Source organism: Procambarus clarkii, chromosome 8 (genome assembly GCF_040958095.1).
Source record: "Procambarus clarkii isolate CNS0578487 chromosome 8, FALCON_Pclarkii_2.0, whole genome shotgun sequence".
Lineage (NCBI taxonomy): Eukaryota > Metazoa > Arthropoda > Malacostraca > Decapoda > Cambaridae > Procambarus > Procambarus clarkii.
The window spans coordinates 52,763,969-52,780,486 of record NC_091157.1 but is presented as its reverse complement, the minus strand read 5'-3'; the positions used below and the strand labels follow the sequence as shown (position 1 = coordinate 52,780,486).

General features: G+C 45.3%; 1 protein-coding gene across 1 annotated transcript in view; it reads left to right on the top strand.

The window, feature by feature from the left end:
* The window catches only part of LOC138361513 (F-box DNA helicase 1-like), a 31,571-nt gene extending 15,283 nt beyond the window's left edge, over positions 1-16,288 (top strand). The window contains exons 8-14 of the mRNA XM_069320812.1: positions 2,871-3,012; positions 6,555-6,629; positions 6,912-7,040; positions 12,005-12,940; positions 13,140-13,237; positions 14,247-14,361; positions 16,268-16,288. Coding sequence (XP_069176913.1) covers positions 2,871-3,012; positions 6,555-6,629; positions 6,912-7,040; positions 12,005-12,940; positions 13,140-13,237; positions 14,247-14,361; positions 16,268-16,288 — 1,516 coding nt within the window. The remainder of the gene's footprint in view (positions 1-2,870; positions 3,013-6,554; positions 6,630-6,911; positions 7,041-12,004; positions 12,941-13,139; positions 13,238-14,246; positions 14,362-16,267) is intronic.
* The last annotated feature ends 230 nt before the right edge of the window (positions 16,289-16,518 follow it).

The following is a 16,518-nucleotide window of genomic DNA, read 5'->3' as shown; positions in this document are numbered from 1 at the left end:
ACCAAGTAGCACGGGCTATGATGAGCCCGTAGTGGACTTACCTGGCACAGGAGCGGGGCTGTAACCGCTTTCTTTCTTGCTGTCTGGTGTCCACATTCCCACTACAGGGCTGCTTGGTTGCTACACTCACTGTTACAGCCACTTAGGACCAGTAACCGGGTTTCCTGATGGAAGAACCTCTTTTAGTGTATCCGACCCCAAGTCAGTAGTACGCTCTTAGGAATTGGTTATATTGTGCAATAGAGGAAAAGGGGGGATGAACAAAACACTATTTCCTTTACCAATATATTTTACACTTTCACCAATTAAAATATTTGAATAAATAGACTATTACTATACTTATTTACAATAGTGTCACTTGCACACACGAACACCAAAACGCCACACTATGCGAGTAATTCGTCACCCCAGTGTTTTCCACTACCTAGTACACTCGTCCACACGTACTGAGGAAACATTAGCGAGTTCACCTTATACGTGGGCCAGTCCACCGACACAGTATCACGAGGTGCCTATTCTCTACTATCGCTCTCCAGCTACACACTGGCAGAGGGACTTCAGCCACATGCTGCCGGGGGTCCTCAACAATCATATACAGGGGTAGCTAACCACTGCAGAAGCCTCCTAGCGACCAGCACGATAGCGACCAGCACGATAGCAGCACTGTCTCTCTCTCTCTCCAAGTTCTTCTCTCTTTCTCTCTCGTTCTTCTCTCTCTCTCTCTCTCTCTCTCTCTCTCTCTCTCTCTCTCTCCTCTCTCTCTCTCTCTCTCTATCTCTCTCTCTATCTCTCTCTCTCTCTCTCTCTCTCTCTTCTCTCTCTCCTCTCCTCTCTCTCCTCTCTCTCTCTCTCTCTCTCTCTCTCCTCTCTCTCTCCTCTCTCCTCTCTCTATCTCTCTCTCTCTCCTCTCTCTCTCTCTCTCTCTCTCTCTCTCTCTCTCTTCTCTCTCTCTCTCTCTCTCTCTCTCTCTCTCTCTCTCTCTCTCTCTCTCCTCTCTCTCTCTCTCTCTCCTCTCTCTCTCTCTCTCTCTCTCTCTCTCTCTCTCTCCTCTCTCTCTCTCTCTCTCTCTCTCTCTCTCTCTCTCTCTCTCTCCTCTCTCTCTCTCTCTCTCTCTCTCTCTCTCTCTCTCTCTCTCTCTCTCTCTCTCTCTCTCTCTCTCTCTCCTCTCTCTCTCTCTCTCTCTCTCTCTCTCTCTCTCTCTCTCTCTCTCTCTCTCTCTCTCTCTCTCTCTCTCTCTCTCTCTCTCTCTCTCTCTCTCTCTCTCTCTCTCTCTCTCTCTCTCTCTCTCTCTCTCTCTCTCTCTCTCTCTCTCTCTCTCTCTCTCTCTCTCTCTCTTCTCTCTCTCTTCTCTCTCTCTCTTCTCTATTTTGCTGTATCTCTCTCTTCTCCCTCTCATCATTTTTCTAAATGCAATAAAGATAATTTTTCCTAATAATTGCAATAAATAAAAATTAGAACTATCATTTTAAAAACTTCTGCTCCAAAACGTTATCGCATAACATTTAAAACATTTATTAAAACGTTATGACCTCATGTTTTATACGTGTACTTTTAAATTCTAAAAACATGTATATTAAATGTAATTTAAAACGTACCCAAAACAATGAAATGTCGTTTTAAGCACGTTTTGAAAACGGGAAAATGTTTAGTGGAACAAGGCTACCTATTGGATACAATCTCACTACAAAGTTTCCTGGTGGCTACACTGACACTTCAGGGCTGCCTGATGGCTAGACTCTCACTACAGGGCAGTTTGGTGGCTACATCCATACTTCAGGGCTGTCTGGAGGCTACAAGGTACACTACAGAACAGCTTCGTGGCTACACTCACACTACAGCCCAGCCTGGTGGCTACACTCACACTACAGGGTGGCCTGGAGACTACAGTCACACTACAAGGCTGCATGGTGGCTACAAGAACACTACTGAGTTGCATGGGGTCTACAATCACACTACAGGGCAGCTTTATTACACATTACATGGCAGCTTGGTGGCTACATCCACACTACAAGACTGCCTGGATTGTACACTCACATTTCAGGGCGGCCTGGTGGCTACACACACACTACAGGGCTGCCTGGTGGGTGCACTCACACTATAAGGGTGCCAGATAGTTACACTCACACTACAGGCTGCCTGCTTGTTTCAATCACAGTACTGAGATGACTGGTGGCTACACTTACTCTGTAGGGCTGCCTGGTGGCTATAATCGCAGTACAGTAATAAATAACTTGTTTGCACTATTCCAATAACTTGTATACACTCTTCCAACAACTTGGTACACTTCCAATAACTTGTGTACACATTCCAATATTTCCGTGGTGAACAGTTTCCGTGGTGTAGTGGTAAGACACTCGCCTGGCGTTCCGCGAGCGCTTTGTCATGGGTTCGTATCCTGGCCGGGGAGGATTTACTGGGCGCAATTCCTTAACTGTAGCCTCTGTTTAACGCAACAGTAAAATGTGTACTTGGATGAAAAAACGATTCTTCGCGGCAGGGGATCGTATTCCAGGGACCATAGGATTAAGGACTTGCCCGAAACGCTGCGCGTACTAGTGGCTGTACAAGAATGTAACAACTCTTGTATATATCTAAAAAAAAAAAACTTTTATACACTCGCCAATAACGTTTGAAAATTTCCCAATAGCGTTTGAATATTCCCCAATAACGTTTGAATATTCCCTAATAACGTTTGAATATTCGCCAATAACTTGTGTCACTATTACAATAATATGTGTACACTCTTTCAATATCTTGTGTGAACTCTTCATATAACTTTTGAATACAATGCCAATAACTTGTGTACAATCTGTCAATAACTTGTGTAAACTGTACTAATAAGTGTTGTACACTTCTCCAACAACTTACAGCTCTAAGACTCTTGACTTGGTAAGAAGAACTATTGATTGCTTCATGAGTTCCTCGAACGAGTACATCACCCTGCAGCACGTGCCCAACGACACGCGCCATATTTGGGAAATTGAGACCCTGACGGACGAATGTCGATATAAGGTTAGTCCAATTTGTTGGTGTGTAATATAATGTGTAGGTTAAGTCCATGTTAAGTGTTAGTAAAATATGTTGGTGAGTCTGTAATATAATGTATAGGTTCAGTCCATGTGGAAGGTTAGTCTAATATGTCGTTGAATCTGTAATATAATGTGTAGGTTCCGTCATGTAAAGTGTTAATCCAATATGCTGGTGAGCCTATAATATAATGTCTAAGTTCAGTCCATGTAGATCCTAAGTCCAGTATATCGGTGAGTCTGTAAATTAATGTGTAGGTTCAATCCATGTAGATGGTTAGTCTAATATGTTGGTGAGTCTGCATTATAATGTGTAGGCTCAGCCCATGTTGAGTGTTAGTCCAATATATTGGTGAGTCTGTAAAATAATATGAAGGTTCAATCCATGTAGAGTGTTAGTCCAATATGTTGTTAAGTCTGTAGTATAATGTGTAGGTTCAGTTCCTGTTGAGTGTTAGTCCAATTTGTTGGTGAGTCCTTAATATAATGTGTAGGTTCAGTCCATGTTGAGTGTTAGTCTAATTTGTTGGTGGGTCTGTAAAATAATGTATAGGCTCAGTCCATGTGGATGGTTTGTCCAATATGTTGGTGAGTCTGTAATGTAATGTGTAGGTTCAGTCCATATTGAAGGATAGTCTAACGTGGTGTTGAGTCTGTAATAAGGTGTAGGTTCAGTCCATGTAGAAAGTTAGTCCAATATATTGTTGAGTCTGTAATATAATGTGTAGGTTCAGTTTAAGTAGAAGTTTAGTCCAATATGTTGGCGAGTCTGTAATATAAAGTGTAGGTTCAGTCCATGTAAATGGTTAATCCAAAATGTTGATGAGTCTGTAATATAATGTGAAGGTTCAGTCCATGTTGAGTGTTAGTCTAATAATTGCTGAGTCTGTAATATATAGTGTGTAAGTTCAGTCCATGTTGAGGGTTAGTCCGATATGTTGGTGAGTTTGTAATATAAAATACAGGTTCAGTACATGTTGAGGTTAGTCCAATATGTTGTTGTGCTGGTAAGTTAACGTGTTGGTCCAGTGCGTGTCAAGGCAAGATGTGTTGACACATTGTTGACGGGGTATCACCTCAAGAGGACTCCACTGACATTAGAGAAAGCAACTGTTTTTTTTTGCATTTAGTGCATTCAGGAAGTAGCAAAGAGACACAACGGTAGTACAAGTAATGCATCAATGTATACAGTAAAGACAACCTTGACAACTGCGAACTCATTGTTGATTTAATGAAATAATATTATGTGACAAAGAAAAGATGAGGTTTTTTCCTCAGATGGGGAGAAGGTATGAGTTGTAGCAGACATACGTGATGCTATGTTAGTCTGGATTAATCCCTTAAACGACGAAACGTTATGTATAAAGGTAACTCTCATCTCACTGTTTCACTGACCTACTAGACAAGTACAAAACAGAAATTGTGTTGGTAACTCCATTTGAGGTGAATGTTGAATATAATTCTCCACGTGAGGGAAATGTTGGCTGTAACTCTCCCAACTGAGTGAATTGTTGACTGTAACTCTCACCTTAAGGGAAAAGTTTGGCTATAACTTTCGACTTGAAGGGAATGTTGTTTATTCTACCACTTGAAAAGGAATGCGGACTATTGCTCTCCACTTGAATGCAATAATCATTGCAACTCTTGTTCCCTTTTTGCAATCACTAAAATGGAATCCCAATACCAAGATAAAGGACACTAAACTCCCCACTGGTCTCCCAAGCATTGTGGAATAGAGTGGAGAGTCTCATGTCGTCCGTCTATCGGCCTGCCGTATCATCTGTCGTGAATCTATTGATCTGAACACCAGCAATCTGAACACCACAAGAAGTAAATGTGGAACAGGAACACACTCCGGCTGAGTAAGGGTCCTCGGTGCTGTGGTTCTCACCAACACTACAGAACATGGCAGGTCGTCGGGTGCAACGAGAGCAAAGTTGGTTGCAATTTTCAATCTGAGAAGATCATTGGCTTTAGCTCTGCTTATAGGAAATGTTGGCTGTATTTCGCGACTTAGAGGGAATATCTGCTGTATTTCTCCACTTGAGGGGAATGATTGCTGTATTTATCCACTTCAAGGGAATGTTGGCTGCAACTGGCCACTTGAGGGAAATGTTTGCTGTATTTATGCACTTGAGGGGAATGTTTGCTGTATTTATGCACTTGAGGGGAATGTTTGGTGTATTTTTTCACTTGTCACTTGAAGGAAATATTGGCTGCAACTCTCTACATGAGGAGTGAATGAATGTGGTCTGTAAACATCACTTAAAGTGAATGTAGTCTGTAGCTCCTCATATAAAAGGCATGCTGGCTGCAACTTACTGGGAATGTGGTTTGGAGCTCGTTACTTAAGAGGAATATTGGTTGCATCTTCCCACATGAGAGGAATACTGGCTACAACTTTCCACTGGAGGGGAACTTTTCACTTACCCGGAATCACTGGTGATGTACACTTACCCTAGGATGCTAGATGAGCATATTTTCCTTTGGGCGCTAAGAGGGCATATTTTCCCTAAGTAACAAAGTAGCATACTTTCCCTTGAGTGCCAAATGAGTATATTTCCCTTAAGCGCTAGGGAAGCATACATCCCTAGAGGTACATACTTCCCTTAGAGAATCATGTTTCTCTTAACTAATTTAATTTAAGTTAATTAATTTAATATAACACTTTCAGCCTCCCGGCGAACAAGGAAAAACTAAGCTCAAAGTGCTCTTGGAGTTTCGGGGGATCCAGCGGAAACACTGAAAAGTGTATACTCTTTTCACTGTTCTGATCTTAATTTTTGATGTACACATTTCATTTTTGTACCAATGTGTTCGCAATAGAATGTTCTAGAAAAACATATGTATAAAATGTCATCAAACTGTGATTTAAACCACTACCAATAAAGAAACTACGTCGATCACTAGCCCAAACAGCGACGAGATGTTTCCATTCTTTTCAGGGTTGTCAACTCCACACTTGTCCTACAGCGTTAAATTTGGTATCTTTGAAAACGCAATAAAATTCCCTACACGAACATATGCATATAAATGAAGAATGAGGACCGCAGCCTACCCGCAAGAGTGTGGGAAGTGGGCGAAGTGTTATCTGTCACCTCACATCGGCGATCTACAATAGCCTTACCACGATACAACACAGTGCCGTTCTCCCAAATAGGCTATGTGGCTACTAAAGAAAACGTAAATTTTATGGCAAACATGTTCATACTATCCCCAAGTCGATCAGATAAGATTTGAATTTTATAGAAATATTTGTTCGTCGGACATAAAAATATGTCCAACAATACAATATGGGCAACTTAAAGTGGACTCCGTCGGACACGCTCTTGTGTCCACGTGGGAGGAAAGTTTAATCACTAGATGATCATACTGCCCTCATGCGCTAGAGGAGAATATTTTCCTGTATCTTCACATATAGATGCAAGGTCAAGTGCAGAACTATTGCATTATGTTCCGCTGTAGTTACAGTGACGATAACTGATCTGCGATGTACTTTGTGTTTATATTTGAATTTTGTATTGTCAGGTCCTGTCACTTGCCGAGTCAGTGTGGATGGAGATGAACAGGTGCTGGGAGAGGCAGCAAATTTCCATGACACAGGTGAGTGAGTTATGAACAGTGTTGTAACAAGTGCTCGGCCAGGCTGCAGGTGTCCATGACACAGGTGTGTTATTGACAGTGTTGTAATCCACTTTCTTGAAATGGGAAATCAGCAGCCAGGAGAGGTGTACTGGAAAACTGGGAAACTTTGTGACATTTTCCAATTTAATAACACTGATGGATCGCATACTTCCCATTGTTACCCAACTGACAGATGGTATGTTTTCCATTTATATAAATGTTGTGGTGCGAGCACGTGTGACGGCTGTGTGTTGTCAACAGGACGGACTGGTGAAGGCCTGGCAGCTAACGAAGCCTCGTATCCAGGGGTATGACGTGTTGCTGGTCGACGGAGCAGAGGACATCAATGATGCCGTCTTGGATATCCTCCTCAACCAACACTGTGCGAAGGTCAGTAGGGGAAGAACGGAGAGGAAGAGCAGCAGGGGAGAGACGGAGAGGGTAGAGCCGCAAGGGAGAGAACGGAGAGGGTAGAGCAGCAAGGGAGAGAACGGAGAGGGTAGAGCAGCAGGGGAGAGAACGGAGAGGGTAGAGCAGCAAGGGAGAGAACGGATAGGGGAGAGAACGGATAGGGTAGAGCAGCAGGGGAGAGAACGGATAGGGTAGAGCAGCAGGGGAGAGAACGGAGAGGGTAGAGCAGCAGGGGAGAGAAAGGAGAGGGTAGAACAGCAGGCGAGAGAACGGAGAGGGGTAGAGCAGCAGGGGGAGAGAACGGAGAGGGTAGAGCAGCAGGGGGAGAGAACGGAGAGGGTAGAGCAGCAGGCGAGAGAACGGAGAGGGGTAGAGCAGCAGGGGGGAGAGAATGGAGAGGGTAGAGCAGCAGAGGGAGAGAACGGAGAGGGTAGAGCAGCAGGGGGAGAACGGAGAGGGTAGAGCAGCAAAAAGGGAGAGAACGGAGAGGGTAGAGCAGCGGGTGGAGAACGGAGAGGGTAGAGCAGCAGTGGGAGAGAACGGAGAGGGTAGAGCAGCAGCAGGGGAGAGAACGGAGAGGGTAGAGCAGCAGAAAGGGAGAGAACTGAGAGGGTAGAGCAGCGCGTGGAGAACGGAGAGGGTAGAGCAGCAGTGGGAGAGAACGGAGAGGGTAGAGCAGCAGCAGGGAAGAGAACGAAGAGGGTAGAGCAGCAGCAGGGGTGAGAACGGAGAAGGTAGAGCAGCAGGGGAGAGAACGGAGAAGGTAGTGCAGCAGGGGGAGAGAACGGAGAGGGTAGAGCAGCAGGGGGAGAACGGAGAGGGTAGAGCAGCAGGGGGAGAACGGAGAGGGTAGAGCAGCAGGGAGAGAGAACGGAGAGGGTAGAGCAACAGGCGAGAGAACGGAGAGGGTAGAGCAGCAGGGGAGAATTGCGAGGGTAGAGCAGCAGGCGAGAGAACGGAGAGGGGTAGAGCAGCAGGGGGGAGAGAATGGAGAGGGTAGAGCAGCAGAGGGAGAGAACGGAGAGGGTAGAGCAGCAGGGGGAGAACGGAGAGGGTAGAGCAGCAAAAAGGGAGAGAACGGAGAGGGTAGAGCAGCGGGTGGAGAACGGAGAGGGTAGAGCAGCATGCGAGAGAACGGAGATGGTAGAGCAGCAGGCGAGAGAACAGAGAGGGTAGAGCAGCAGGGGGGAGAGAACAGAGAGGGTAGAGCAGCAGGGGGAGAGAACAGAGAGGGTAGAGCAGCAGGCGAGAGAACGGAGAGGGTAGAGCAGCAGGCGAGAGAACGGAGAGGGTAGAGCAGCAGTGGGAGAGAACGGAGAGGGTAGAGCAGCAGCAGGGAGAGAACGGAGAGGGTAGAGCAGCAGAAAGGGAGAGAACTGAGAGGGTAGAGCAGCGCGTGGAGAACGGAGAGGGTAGAGCAGCAGTGGGAGAGAACGGAGAGGGTAGAGCAGCAGCAGGGAAGAGAACGAAGAGGGTAGAGCAGCAGCAGGGGAGAGAACGGAGAAGGTAGAGCAGCAGGGGAGAGAACGGAGAAGGTAGTGCAGCAGGGGGAGAGAACGGAGAGGGTAGAGCAGCAGGGGGAGAACGGAGAGGGTAGAGCAGCAGGGGGAGAACGGAGAGGGTAGAGCAGCAGGGAGAGAGAACGGAGAGGGTAGAGCAACAGGCGAGAGAACGGAGAGGGTAGAGCAGCAGGGGGAGAATTGCGAGGGTAGAGCAGCAGGCGAGAGAACGGAGAGGGGTAGAGCAGCAGGGGGGAGAGAATGGAGAGGGTAGAGCAGCAGAGGGAGAGAACGGAGAGGGTAGAGCAGCAGGGGGAGAACGGAGAGGGTAGAGCAGCAAAAAGGGAGAGAACGGAGAGGGTAGAGCAGCGGGTGGAGAACGGAGAGGGTAGAGCAGCATGCGAGAGAACGGAGATGGTAGAGCAGCAGGCGAGAGAACAGAGAGGGTAGAGCAGCAGGGGGAGAGAACAGAGAGGGTAGAGCAGCAGGGGGAGAGAACAGAGAGGGTAGAGCAGCAGGCGAGAGAACGGAGAGGGTAGAGCAGCAGGCGAGAGAACGGAGAGGGTAGAGCAGCAGGGGAGAGATCTAAGAGGGTCGAGCATCATGGGAGAGAACAGTGAATAGCGGCAGGAGAGATAAGGGAGAGGGAAGAACAGCAGGGAAGACAAGGGAATGGGTAGAGCAGCTGGGGAGAGAAGGGAGATGAGTGAGGGACCTGGTGAGAAAAGAAGAATGGAAGAGGACTGGAGGAGAGAGGAGGGATGCGGGTGAGAGTGAAAGAAGGATGGCAGACAAGTCAGGGGTCAGGGCATTGAACGACGACGCTGGAGAGAGAAGGAAAACAGCTGGAGAACTGCTGAGGAGGGTGGACAGAGGGCAGGCGAGTTATATTTAGATCGGAGAGATTGTCGAGTGAGAGGTCTGAGGAGGCATGCCGGAGAGGAGACATGATGCTGGCTTCCAATTTTCATACACTTTCTAACACCCTCTTTCGTGACGCTGGCTGCCCACTACCCTAAACTCTCCTACGTGATGCTAACTCCTCATTACCCTAAACTCTCCTACGTGATGCTGGCTGCCCACTATCCTACACTTTCCTACGTGATACTGGCTGCCCACTACCCTAAACTCTCCTACGTGATGCTGGCTGCCTACTACCCTACACTCCTCTACCTGATGCTGCCTGCCCACTACCCTACACTCTCCTACGTGATGCTGGCTGCCCAGTGCCCCACACTCTCCTACGTGATGCTAGCTGCCCACTATCCTACATTCTCACACAGCACCCTCTACGTGGTGCTGGCTGTCATCTATTATAAACTCCTTCACCCTTCCATTATATTGTGCTGGCTTTCATCTACCCTATACTCCGTTACTCTTCCGTTGTGTTGTGCTGGTTTTCATCTACCCTATACTCCGTCACCCTTCCTTTATGTTGTGCTGGCTTTCATCTACCCTATACTCCGTCACCCTTCCTTTACGTGGTGCTGGCTGTCATCTATTGTATACTCCTTAGCCCTTGTATTAGATGGTGCTGGCTGTCATCTGCCTTATAATCAGTCGCCCATCCTTTACATGGTGCTGGCTGTCATCTACTCTATACTTCACCACTATTAAATTCTGTGATGTTGGCTGTCATCTACTCTGTCACCCAACGTTGACGGGGTGCTGGCAATCATCTACTTTCTTTACTTCTTTACGTCACCCTTCTTTTATGGTGTGCTGGATGTCATCTACTGTATACTCCTTAACCCTTTTATTTGGTGGTGCTGACTGTCATCTACCCTGACTCCGTCACCCTTCCTTGACGTATTGCTAACTGTCATATATGCTATACTCGATTACCCTTCCTTGACGTGGTGCTTGCTGTCATCAACATTATATTCCGTCACCCTTCCAACATGGTGCTGGCTGTCACCTATCCTACACACCGTCACCCTTCCTTGACGTGGCGATGGCAGTCTTCTACCCTATACTCCTTTAAACTTCCATAACGTGGTGCTGGCTGACATTTACCCTATGCTCCGTTGCCCTTCCTTGACGTGGGGCTGCCTGTCATCTATCCTATAATCCGCCACCCTTCCTTGACATGTTGCAGGCTGTCGTCAACCTTACACTTAGTCACCCTTCGTTTACGTGGTGTTGGCTGTCATATACCCTATACTCCGTTACCCTTCCTTTACGTTGTGGTAGCTATCATTTACCCTATACTCCATCATTATTCCTTTACATGGTTTTGGCTGACATCTACCCTATACTCCATCACCCTTCCTTTCTGTGGTGCATGCTGTCATCTACCCTATACTCTGCCACTCTTCCTTGACGTGGTGTTGGTAATCATCTCCCCTGTTCTCCGGCACCCTTCCTTTACGTGGAGCTCCTGTCATTTAACATATGCTCTGTCACCTTTCCTTGATGTGGTGCCGGCTGTCATCTAACCTTTTCACCGTCATCCTTCCTTTAACCGGTGCTGGATGTCATCTACCCTGTAAGCTATCACCCTTCCTTGAAGTGGTGCTGACTGTCAATCTACCCTATTCTTCATAACCCTTCCTTTATGTGGTGTAGGATCTCATCTTCCCTATACTCCGTCACCCTTCCTTGAAGTGGAGCTGTCTGTCATCTACTTTATAATCCATCACCCTTCCATGTCGTGGTGCTGGCTGTCGACTACCATACACTCTGTCACCCTTCGTTTACGCTGTGCTGACTGTCATTTATCCTATCACCTTTGCATGACGTGGTGTTGGCTGTCATCTACTCTTTACTCCGTCACCCTTCCATGATGTGGTGCTGGCTGTCATATACCCTATTCTCCATGACCCTTAGTTGCCTTAGTGTCGGCTGCCAACTACCCTATTCTCTATCACCCTTCCTTTAGGCGGTGCTGGCAATATACTCTGCCATATACTCTGTCACCTTTCCTTTATGTGGTGCTGACTGTCAACTACCCTATACACCGTCACCCTTTCTTGAAGTGGTGCAGACTATTATCTACCCTAAAATACGTAACCCTTCCTTTATGTGGTGTTTGCTCTAATCCACCCAATACTCTATCACCCTTCCTTAACGGGTGCTGGTTGTATTCTACCCTATACTCCGTCACCCTTCCTTGTCGTGGAGCTGGCTGTCATCTACCCTATATTCCATCACCCTTCTATGATGTGGTGCTAGCTGTCATCTACCCTATACTCCATCACCCTTCTATGATGTGGTGCTGGCTGTCATCTACCCTATACTCCATCACCCTTCTATGATGTGGTGCTGGCTGTCATCTACCCTATACTCCGTCACCCTTCTATGATGTGGTGCTGGCTGTCATCAACCTATACTCCGTCACCCTTCATTTACTTGGTACTGGGTGATATTTCATATATATCTATTGTGCGCAGATTTTCATCTGGTGACAGTTGTCATTGAATTGTGTTGTTGTTTATGTTTCAGGTGTTTGTGGGAGACTCTTGCCAACAGCTGCGCTTCTTCGGAGGGACAGTCAGCGCCCTGGATAAGGTGACAGCCACTCACAAGTTTTCCCTCAGCCAGTCCTTCAGGTTCGGACCGGAGGTGTCATATGTAGCACAATGTGCTCTGGAGGCTCGCCTATTGGTTCCCCACCGGACTGTCGTCGGAGCAAGAAAAAAAGACTCATTTGTCCATGCTCCAGATCCTAAACTTTTTGACCCAAGCTCAAAACTCAAAAGGGCTTATATAGCTATGACAAATACGGAACTTTATAGAATAGCCACGAAGATATGTGAGGATAAAGAGTACATTGCAGCATCCATGACATTTGCTGGTGGATTGAGTAAGTATGGATATGACGATGTTATGGACATATTTAATTTAAATCAAATTCAGGAGGGTCTTGCCACAAGAGAATCAGCAAATATTCAGAATCCATTAGTGGCCAAATTCGAAACCATAGCCGACCTTACGAACTTTGCTAAAACGTGTGAAGACCGGGAGCTACTTTCCAAAATTAATATGTTCCATTACAGTGGGAGTAGGACACCCTATCACGTGACTCTGCTTACTCAGAGGTGCAACACAGAGGCATCCGAGGCAGATATATGCTTCAGTACCGTTCACATGGCCAAAGGACTTGAATGGGACTGGGTTATATTGACAGATGGCATTATTAACCCATTATTCAACTTACATGACTTATATGCATATAATGATGAAATGTTGAGGCAGGCGTATGTGTCCTCGACACGAGCCAAGAAGTTCTTAACCATCAACAATGCGGTTCTCTATGCCCTCCTTTCCGCCCATGACGAGCTGGACGTGTTAGTAGCGAGGAAGAGCGTCCAGGAGAGCGTTGTGTGTCTGTGGTGCCACGCCCCCGTCACCCCCTCGCCCTCCCCGCTCATAATTAAGGTACCCTCGCAATCACTTTTTTAATAAACTCTTGTCATGATTTTTGTTCAAAGGTATTATATATATTAAGTGGTAATTTTGTGTAATATATAATTGCCGGACTTGAAAATAGTAATGATACATGACATATTATATTTCTTATATAGGAGAAAGATGTCACATAATCTTGAATATACTTAATTTTGTATATAATTTTTAGGCACTGTCATACTACATATCTGATAAAGGTTACCGGTTTCCCGGAGGATATATGTGCGACGGGTGTGCAACAAACGCAGTAGTCACAAGCCTCACCAGGTGAGAAACAATTTGTTAGTGGTGCTGTGAGTTGTTAGTGGTGCTGTGAGTTGTTAGTGGTGCTGTGAGTTGTTAGTGGTGCTGTGAGTTGTTAGTGGTGCTGTGAGTGTTAGTGGTGCTGTGAGTTGTTAGTGGTGCTGTGAGTTGTTACTAGTGCTGTGAGATGTTAGAGGTGCTGTGAGTTGTTAGTGGTGCTGTGAGTTGTTAGTGGTGTTGTGAGTTGTTAGTGGTGCTGTGAGTTGTTAGTGGTGCTGTGAGATGTTAGTGGTGCTGTGAGTTGTTAGTGGTGCTGTGAGTTGTTAGTGGTGCTGTGAGATGTTAGAGGTGCTGTGAGTTGTTAGTGGTGCTGTGAGTTGTTAGTGGTGCTGTGAATTGTTAGTGGTGCTGTGAGATGTTAGTGGTGCAGTGAGTTTTAAGTGATGTTGTGAGGTGATAGTGGTGTTTTGAGTTGTTAGTGGGGCATTATGTTGTTAATTGTACATAACGTTGTTAGTGGTGCATCAAGTTGTTAGGTGGTGCTGTGAGTTGTTAGTGCTGCATCAAGTTGTTAGTGGTGCTGTGAGTTATTAGTGGTGCATCAATTTGTTAGTGGTGCATCAAGTTGTCAGAGGAACATTAAAGTTCTTAGATGTGCATCAAGTTGTTAGTGGTGCATCAAGTTGTTAGTGGTGCATCAAGTTGTTAGCGGTGCTGTGAGTTGTTAGTTGTGCTGTGAGTTGTTATTGGTGCTGTGAGCTATTTGCGGTGTTATGAGTTGTTAGTGGGGATCAAGTTTTTAGAGGTGCTGTGATTTGTAAGTTGTGTTGTGAGTTGTTACTTGGGCATCAAGTTGTTAGTTGTACTGTGAGTTAGTGAGGCTGTGAGTTGTTGGTGGTGCTCTGAGTTGTTAATGGTGTGTGAGTTGTTAGCGGTGCATCAACTAACAAAGCATTAATATTATTGTTTTAATTACCTTTATTCTTCTATTGAAATTCATATATTTTTCTTCATGAATAATATTATGTTTCAGAATCACTGGAATAGAAGGTGGTGAAATGCAAATCTTTGCTCGAGCCTCCCGCTTAAGGTTGATCACTGGGAAGCAGCACGAATCAACCCTCTACAACGAGAACGCAATGAGATGGGTAATTATTATGTTACAAAGGTCTACAGACTAATAGCAGACATTTAAAGCTCAGTTGACTATTTCCTGACCTAAAAAGCTCAGTAGACTGAAATCTATTGTTCAAAGCTTTGGTGCCTAACCCATGATCTTTCAAAGATTAGTAGACAAACACCTTATCTTCAAAGCACATTACACTACTAAATGACCGTCAAAGTTCAGTAAACTAATACCTGACCTTCAAAGCAAAGTAAACTAGTGCCTGACCTTCAAAGCTCAGTAAACTAATACCAGACCTTCAAAGCTCAGTAGACTAATAAACAACCTTCAAAATCAGAAGATTAAGACCTGACCTTAAAAACTGTGTTGACTATTACCTGACCTTTGAAATCTCAGATTCACATCGAAACTTAAAAAATTATTAGATTAACGCCAGACCCTCAAATCAGAGTAGAGTAATCCCTGACCTTGAAAGCTTTGTAGACTAACACCTAACTTCAAAAAATTAGTAGACTAACACCTAACTTCAAAAGTTTAGTAGACTAACACCTAACTTCAAAAGATTAGTAGACTAACACATGATCTTCAAATCTTAGTAGCCAAAACCGTACTTGCTAAGCAGAGAAGACTAAGACAACAATTAAAACACAATAGACTAACAACTTACTTTCAAAGCATAGTAGACTAATACCTGACTTTCAAAGATCAATAGATTAATAAGTTATCTTCAAAGTTCAATACACTAATACGTGACCTTCAGAGCTAAATATACTAATTCCTGCAACTCAAAGCACAGTAGATTAACACCAGCCCTTCAGAGTACAGTTTTCTCTCACTTGACCCTCAAAGTTTAGTAGACAAACACTTGTCCTTCAAAGCACAGTTGGCTCACTTCTGACCTTCAAGGTTTATAAGATTAACACCTGATCTTCTAAGCTTAGAAGACTAACACCTGACCTTAAAGCACAGTAGACTTGCATCTGACCTGCAAAGCACCGTAGATTTACAATTGCCCTTCAAAGCACAGTAGACTAATACCTGACCTTCAGAGCACAGTACATTAACACCTGACCTTCAAAGCACAGTTGATTAACACCTGACCTTCAAAGCACAGTATACTAACTCCTGACCTTCAGAGCACAGTACACTAATACCTGACCTTCAAAGCACAGTACACTAATACCTCACCTTCAAAGCACAGTAGACTAGCACCTGACCTTCAGAGCACAGCACCCTAGCACCTGACCTTCAAAGCACAGTAGACTGGCACCTGACCTTCAGAGCACAGTAGACTAGCACCTGACCTTCAGAGCACAGTACACTAATTCAACTAGCACCTGACCTTCAAAGCACAGTAGACTAGCACCTGACCTTCAAAGCACAGTAGACTTGCATCTAATCTTCAAAGCACAGTAGACTAGCACCTGACCTTCAGAGCACAGTAGACTAGCACCTGACCTTCATAGCACAGTAGACTAGCACCTGACCTTCAAAGTACAGTAGACTAGCACCTGACCTTCAAAGCACTGTAGACTAAGACCTGACCTTCAAAGCATAGTATAATATCACATGACCTTCAAAGCACAGTAGACTAACACTTGCCCTGCAAAGCACAGTTGACTAATACCTGCCCTGCAAAGCACAGTAGACTAATACCTGACCTTCAAAGCTCGGTAGACGAACATCTGACCTTCAAAGCACAGTAGACTAACACCTGACTTTCAAAGCACAGTAGACTAACACCTGCCCTGCAAAGCTCGGTAGACTTACACCTGCCCTTCAAAGCTCAATAAACTAACACCTACTCTTCAAAGTACAGTAGACTAACACATTTTTATTTTTATTTGTTTCAGTGTTATTCTGGCATAGGCCTTAAGCCTCTGGCTGGCCCACTATGTGTTACTTGTTTTTGTTTCTCTTTTATTTAGGCAGAGTATGAGTATTTATGACTTGTATGTTCGTTTCAGTATGAATGCTGCATGTGTTTGACAACTTCTTCTGCTCTGTTGAATCATAGTTATCATATTGGGTTTGTGACTGCACTGTGTTAGATAATGTTTCAGTGGTGTGTGTCGGGCATTTCTCCACAGTGCTGACATTTCCTCCCAACTTCTGGAACCTGTATGCCTATTTCCTATGCACATGGGTATCGAAGCTTGATGCTATATAAGTGTACTTA